This window comes from Octodon degus, unplaced genomic scaffold, assembly GCF_000260255.1.
Source record: "Octodon degus isolate 3935 unplaced genomic scaffold, OctDeg1.0 scaffold00239, whole genome shotgun sequence".
Taxonomy (NCBI): Eukaryota; Metazoa; Chordata; class Mammalia; order Rodentia; family Octodontidae; genus Octodon; species Octodon degus.
The window spans coordinates 2,932,989-2,940,528 of record NW_004524815.1 but is presented as its reverse complement, the minus strand read 5'-3'; the positions used below and the strand labels follow the sequence as shown (position 1 = coordinate 2,940,528).

At 39.0% G+C, this 7,540-nt stretch overlaps 1 protein-coding gene across 1 annotated transcript; it reads left to right on the top strand.

The window, feature by feature from the left end:
- Positions 1–4,188: 4,188 nt before the first annotated feature.
- Positions 4,189–4,864, top strand: LOC101568802 (rRNA-processing protein FCF1 homolog). The gene has a single exon (XM_012512618.2). It carries the CDS (start codon positions 4,210–4,212, stop codon positions 4,804–4,806), a length of 597 nt encoding a protein of 198 aa, XP_012368072.1. The 5' UTR covers positions 4,189–4,209; the 3' UTR covers positions 4,807–4,864.
- Positions 4,865–7,540: the final 2,676 nt, after the last annotated feature.

Here is a 7,540-nt window from a genome sequence, read left to right as displayed (position 1 = left end):
GAAGGAAGGAAGGAAGGAAGGAAGGAAGGAAGGAAGCAGACAAGCACATTTAGAAGAATAAGATGAGAAGTATCCCACCATTTTTTTTTAATGTTTTGCATTGTTGTCCTTGATGTGGTTGCTCAAATTATAGACCTACACAGAGTTAGTCAACCTGAAAATTTTAAACATTGCCTGTTGCATTCAAATAACATGGAAATTAGTGGTACAATCCCCTCAGCTATCCTGCATTCATACTTGGAAGATTTTTCCCCTAACATTTTTTCCTCTGTTTTCTCCTTTCCCTCATCTCCATTGTTTATTCTTTATATTGAGTTTCTTTCTGTTTTACTATACCTATTGTATCTTTCAGATTTTATTTATTCTTTCAGGTTCTTATGCTAGGGAGACAATCCAATGTATTTTTAAGTATTTTTATTGAGAAACAAATAGCAATATTTGTTTTCACAACCGATTACTAGCATATTTTCAATAATTAATACATTACATATTGTTGTCTTAGTGGTCATTCATTGTACAAGATGCAGACATGATATCTGTATCAAACACTATTATAACAAACCTCTCTATTCATTGAATTAAGTCAATGGAGCTGTATATCTATCCTAGCTATTTTGAGTATACAGACACAAAATTGTTGTTCATTTCTATCCCACTTTTCTGGTTAGTTTTGTCAGATAAGGGCATTCCATTGTCATTTAAATACTGTAGTTGCATGAATTCAGCAAAATATCCCAATATAGTCCAACAGTCCATAATAGTAGTGGGTTTTCTGTAAGACTGTCAATGTCCCAAGTTATTGACTTGAGCCTTTTACAGCTCATCATATTAATATGGCTTTACTCTTTATACTTCATTTTCATACTTTTCTGCTAGATGGTTAAGACCAAGAAAGAACAAGACCTATATAACAAGTAACGTAACTTTTGTATCTGATAAGGTCAGTGAAATCCCCCAGGATTTAACCTGAAACCCTGTACCCCCGTTTGTAGATCCTTTGTCAGTGTCAGCCATGTGGATGAATCATGGCCATTGCTTGACCAGTTTGCTCTCCGTGAAAGCCTGAGAGAATGTTTTCTCTCCATGTGACTCTCCTTAGGCACACTCTACATCATTGATCACTTTCCTCTGTGGCCCCATAATCTGAATGATCAGAAAATTTGGGACACAATTGAGTTACAGGATGTTACAGTACAGGTTCTCCTATTTTCTGAGTCCTCACTGACCTTGAAAGGCTAGGGCCAAAATGTTGGCTGTCCTTGTGGCCCTTCTTTTTCTCTAATATTTGGTCTGCAAACTTAAGTTGTTAATCCTCCAGAAGAGAAGGCCAATGATATTCTTACCCTGCCACATAGGCAGTTGAGCTTAGCCTCACTATCTGTCTGAATATCAAACATCTTAGACATAACATGGATCAGGTATTTTCCATCAAGCATTGATATGTTAAACTTTGAGTCCCTCCAGAATATGAAGAAAAAGGATTAAAAAGATAAAAAAAATTTTAAAACATAAGAATAAACATTTACATATTTTTACACACCTGGCTCTGAGTTATTCCACTTCGGAGTATAGCCTCTAGTTCCACCCATTGTCTCTTACTTTGTGGGTTAGGTGGCTTTCAGTATTGATAAGGGTTGATGATTTTTCTCTTTTGTTTGCTCTTTGGTTGGGTTTTATGTATCTGTGTGTTTTCATAGTGATGGGAATCTTTCCTTCACTTTTAAATGGAGAATTCCCTTACTTTTTTTAGGAACCAGGGATTGAATTCAGGCTCTTATGTTTGCCAGCGAAGCACTTATTCTATTAAACCATCTTCCCGGTCCTTCCCTGAAACATTTGTAAGGCTAATACATTCTTGGTTTGAAGTTTACTTCTTTCAGAACTTCAAAAACAGCTTCCTGAATCTAAAAGGAGCAGGGACTCTAAAATGAGGACAGCTTGCCTATGAAATGGAGACAGGAAGGGTTTCCTGTCTGGATATGATTGTTCATATGGTTTGTGTCTAGTTGGGCCCCGAAAGCCTCATGTTGTCATGGCACAAGGACTTATAGAGTTTGAGATTAACTCATGATCCACTGGGATTATGGGTGTGAGTGTTGAGGGGATTATGGGTGCAAGTGCTACTCCCAGGCTTGGGCAGATAGGCTGAATGCAATTTAAGGAAGACAGACTTCCTGTCTTTTATCATAGTTGGGCCTACTTCTCCATTGTGCTCTCTGTGTTCTTTACTGTCACCATGAAAGATTGCTCTCTGCCATGTGCCACTCTGCCTTGGAGCCAGCTGAGTAAGGACTGAAACCTCCAGTAACTGTGAACTAAATAAATCTTTCCTTCCTTCATTTTTAGTGTCTGGTATTTGTCCCAGCAAGGAGAGAAAAGTAGGACTGGCCAAATAGTTCAATGGATTATAGCACCTACAAGCAGGTGCAGGGGCCGGAGGTTCAATCCCCAGGCCTGCCTGCTGGTCCTGCCCCCGGGGAATGCTTAGATGGCAATTAAGACTGGGCGTAGTAGTGCATAGCTGTAATCCCAGCTCTTGGGAGGCTGTAAACAGGCAGATCACTACGAGTCCGATGATCTAGTAGTAAGACCCTGAACACCCTGTAGACCTTTCCCTAAAAAAAAAAAAAAAAAAAAAAAAAAAAAAAAAAAAAAGGAGAGAAGAGTTACTGAGATAATTGTTCTGGACTTTCCTCTTGTGACAATTTCTTTCCCCTTTACAATTTCTAAGCAAATAAAGTGTCTTGTATACCCGAAAGGGAGGCAGTGGCATGATGCTGTCTCTTATGTAACCACCTAGATGTTGACGAAGTTATCTCAGCAGAAATACACGTGGACCAACCTGACAATCGCAGACATCCCAGAATCCAGCTTAAGTCTGATCAGAAGGCACCTCCCTCCCCGACACTGAGACAAGTTTCCCATAATCCCTATAGAATGGAAGCTTGGGGTAAGAAATTACAGTATTAAAGAAAGTAAAATTGCATTTCTCCTACAAGGAAATCTTCCTGTTTCCTCTTAGGCCACAAGGTTCCTGCTGAGAAACCTGCTGTGAGTCAAATGGGGGTTCTGCAAGTGTGCCTTGGGGCTCTCTTCTTGCTAATTCAAAAAAATTGGAAGAGCGGTTGGAAGTAGGGTAGAGAAATGGGACAAAGTTCTATCTGTCTTTTAATTTTGATGACTTGACTATAATGTTCACTGTAAGGATATTTTTGTGTCAGATGTATCCCTCAGACCTGCCCGAGATGTGCACGTCATGCTCAGGAAAAATGACAACCATGTATATGGTGAGATTTTTGGACTTATGTGTAAACATAAGAAGCATATAATTCTTTATGCCTATTTTAAAAATATATTCTAATTTTTAAATGTCTTTTATCATATTCTGTAGAGACTTAGAGTTCAACATTATCAATACTCGATGAAAAATACCTGTTCCATATTATGCCTAAGATGTTTGATATGCAGACAGATAGTGAGGTTAAGCTTAACAGCCTAGGTTGTATGGTAATAACAACCAGCTTGTCTTCTGGATGGTTAACAACCTAAGTTTGCAGACCAAAATTAGAGAAAAAGGAGGGCTGCAAGGAAAGCCAACAATTTGGCCCTAGTCTTCTAAGGTTAATTGAGACTCAGGACATATGAGAACCCTTACTGTAACGTCATGTAAGTCCCAAATTTTCAGTAGTGTCCCAAATTTTCTGATCAAGGAGATTATGGGGCCAAAGAGGAAAATGATCGATGATGTAGAGTGTGCCTAAGGAGAGTCACATAGAGAGAAAACATTTTCTCAGGCTTTCACAGAGAGCACATTGGCCAAGCAATGGCTGTGACTCATCCACATGGCTGATACTGACAAAGGTTCTACAATCTGAGGTACAGGATCTCAGGATAAATCCTGAGGGAATTTCACTGACCTTATCAGACCCAAAAGCTACAACTCTTGTTGCATAGGTCCTGCTTTACCTTGGTCTTAACCATCCAGCAGAAAAGTATAAAAATGAAATATAAGAAGTAAAGCCATGCTGTTATGTTGAGCTATAGGGGATGCAGGTCAACAATTTCTGACATTGCCAATGAAGCGGAAGACCCAATACTATTATGGGCTACTGGACTCTTTTAGAATATTTTGCTGAGTTTACAAACCTATAATATTCAAATAACAGAACTTAACAAAGGATTCCGGAAGAAGCGGACCGCGGCGTGGACATGGGGAAACAAAAGAAAACAAGAAAGTATGCGACCATGAAGCGAATGCTTAGTCTCAGAGATGAGAGACTCAAAGAAAAGGATAGATTAAAACCTAAAAAGAAAGAAAAGAAAGATCCTAGTGCTCTAAAGGAAAGAGAAGTCCCCCAGCATCCTTCCTGCTTATTCTTCCAGTATAATACACAGCTGGGCCCACCTTATCATATCCTGGTTGATACCAACTTCATCAACTTTTCCATCAAAGCCAAATTGGACTTGGTACAATCAATGATGGACTGTCTGTATGCCAAGTGTATCCCTTGTATAACTGATTGTGTAATGGCAGAAATTGAAAAATTGGGACAGAAGTATCGAGTGGCCCTAAGGATCGCCAAGGATCCACGGTTTGAACGCTTACCTTGCGCACATAAAGGGACCTACGCAGACGACTGCTTGGTGCAGAGAGTAACTCAGCACAAGTGTTACATTGTGGCCACAGTTGACCGAGACCTTAAACGGAGGATCCGGAAGATCCCTGGAGTTCCTATCATGTACATTTCTAATCACAGATACAACATTGAACGGATGCCAGATGATTATGGAGCCCCTCGATTCTGATTCTTATAAGACAAAGTTCCTCTGCCTCCTTCCAACCAACTTTTTGGTTTCAGTTCATTCAGCATGCTATAGCATGAATTACACCCACTTGCTGTATTATCAGCGAGAATGGTTAAATAAATTCTCTTTTTGATGCTTTCAAAAAAAAAAAAAAGAACTTAACAAAAAAAGGATATACAGATGAATGCCCATTTTGTACCTGTGTATTCAAAGTGGTTAAGATAGATATATAGTTACATTCTCTTAATGAATAGAGCGATTTGTTCTAATGGTGTTTGTAAATAGGATGTTATATCTACATCTTGTACAGCAAATAACCACTAGGAAGAGAGTATGCAATGTGTTAATTATTGAAACTGTCCTACCAATTTGATTTGAAACTGTCTCATTGCTATTTGTTTCTCAATAAAATTATGGAAAAAAAAGAAAAATGACAACCATTGTTTTATTGACTATGCTTGGAATATTTTTATATTCTCATTGCCTTCCAAGACTTGAAAAAAGTTGACATAAGTTTTCATGGTGTTCTTCAAGACTTTCTTCATTTATTTTCATATTTTTCTTATGTTAGATAACTGGGTTGTTTCTGTTCTCAAGTTCAGAAGTCTTTTCATTTCACCTCGTCTGGTCTGATTGTGGAGAGTCATCCACTGCTTGATCTCTGACAAAGGCACATGGAGTTTGGGGACTCTGCAAAGCAGAGCTGCACATGGACATGTCTTCCCAGCCCCATGGTGATTTTTAGGCTCATGATTTGCATACAAGAAAGCATAGAATTAATCACCTAGTGTTTTGGCATGATATGAGTGAGTAAAGTTATTTCAGAGATTGACCATTGCCTCCTACACTGTAAACCTGCAGAAAGGGCCAAGCCTAAGCCAAGAATATTCATAACTAGGAAGTTAGAGTCAAGATCTTGAGGCAGTGAGAAAGCACTCCTAAGAGCTGAGCATTTCAGGAGGGCACAAGTAGTTCGAACAAAAAGAACAGTGTTCAATTAAGTTTCCATGACTACCCATAATGTATACTGTATATTCAAACTAATCAAATTTTAAGGGCCAGCCAAGTAGCTCAGTGCATTAAAATGCTTGCTTAGGCATATGCAGGGTTCAATCTCTGGGTCTGCCGTGCTGGCCTGCCCCGGGGCTTGCAGAGAGGACGATTGAGAGTGGGCCTGGTGGCGCGAGCCTGTGATCACCTCACTTGGGAGGTTGTAAACAGGAGGGACACTATGAGTCTGATCTACCTAGTGAGACCCTGTAGATCCTGTAGACCCTGTACTAAATACAAAAAAAGAAAAAAAAATAAATTGTTTCTCTCTTAGAGATGAAAAGCCACACCTGTTAATGGTTGCATAAAAATGCTTATGTAATCCCTCAAGTATAAATAAAGGCTACTGACTTCACTCTGGGTTGAAGAGACACACTCTTCTTCCCACCTAACCACACTATGTTTCTACGAGTCTTTCTGCTTCACCGCCCATTTGTCTCTCTCCTCAGGTTGCTTATCCCTGGAAGCTGAAGCCAGACTTTGACATATGATGTTTAGGTTCTCATCTGCATTTTTAATTTGATTTATCAAGTTCTTCAGTTCCCACAATTTCTATGATTTCTGTCTAATGAATTTCCTGTTCATATCATGAATCCCTTCTCGGCTGTCCAGAACTGTCTGTCTGTAGTCCCTGTCTGCATTACAGAATGTACCTGGAATCATTCTCTTGCATGTCTTATCATGTGTCACCTTCTATATTCTTTCTTTTGGGGCTCATGGCTAGAGAGTTGTTGTAGTCCTCTGGAGATGTGACAGTTAGAGAAGCAGCACATGTTGCACCCAAGTCTTCAGTACATCACTGAAATGAAGCTTATGCATACCATGTAATTTTATTGAATCTTAAAAGGAAGGACATCCTTCTTTTGTGACAATATAGATTCACCAACAGGTCATTAGGTGAAACAGGCCACATGTAGATAAAGAAAAGCTTGATCATATTTGTGCTCAGCATCTAAAATGGACATCTGTAAAGAAGCAGGGAGTTTCGTGGTGGCTGCCACCTACGTGGGCTGGGAAGGTGAAAGGTGCTCAAGGAAAGATGGCAATTCTCTCGCAGAGGCCAAACTGGCCCCGATCCGGCACTGACCACCGCCAGTCCCTGACTGCAGTGACTCATTCAGTGCCGCACGGCATTACTGTTTGCTAAAAGTTGTTTGCAGCATATTCTTGATATACCAAAAGATGTGTGAGGTGACGCAAATGCTACCAAGGAAGGACATGATAATTTCACAGCAGCAGATTGTGTTGTGCACTGTGAATGTATAATTATGGAGTTTTTCTTTATTGAAATGAATACAATAAAATTTAGCAAAAATAACATGGTTATGATTCAATTATGTGTCCACAGAATCTCTCTTTTCTTCAATTTTTTATAAAAATAATTTAGTTTGTACTTCATTTATTTGTGAAAATATTCAATGTCAGTTGGTCTGAAGGTCATGGGATACTGCTAAGCTGATATTATGCAGCATCTTAGTGACATTTGTACTCATTCATGGGAAATGTAAAATTTTTTTGAGGACATAATTGGAAAAAATTAGCATTGTCACAAATTCATTTCATTAAAGTTTCCTAGAAAGTATTTACAGTGGTAGTCCCTCCTTATTTCATGGTTCAAATTTCACAGATTCACCTATTCATGGGATTTCAAAAAATATTAATCTAAATTATTTATTGGATTTTT

Excerpts from the sequence above, each read along its gene's own strand:
- LOC101568802 (XM_012512618.2), top strand. The coding sequence starts at position 4,210 with ATGGGGAAACAAAAGAAAACAAGAAAGTATGCGACCATGAAGCGAATG.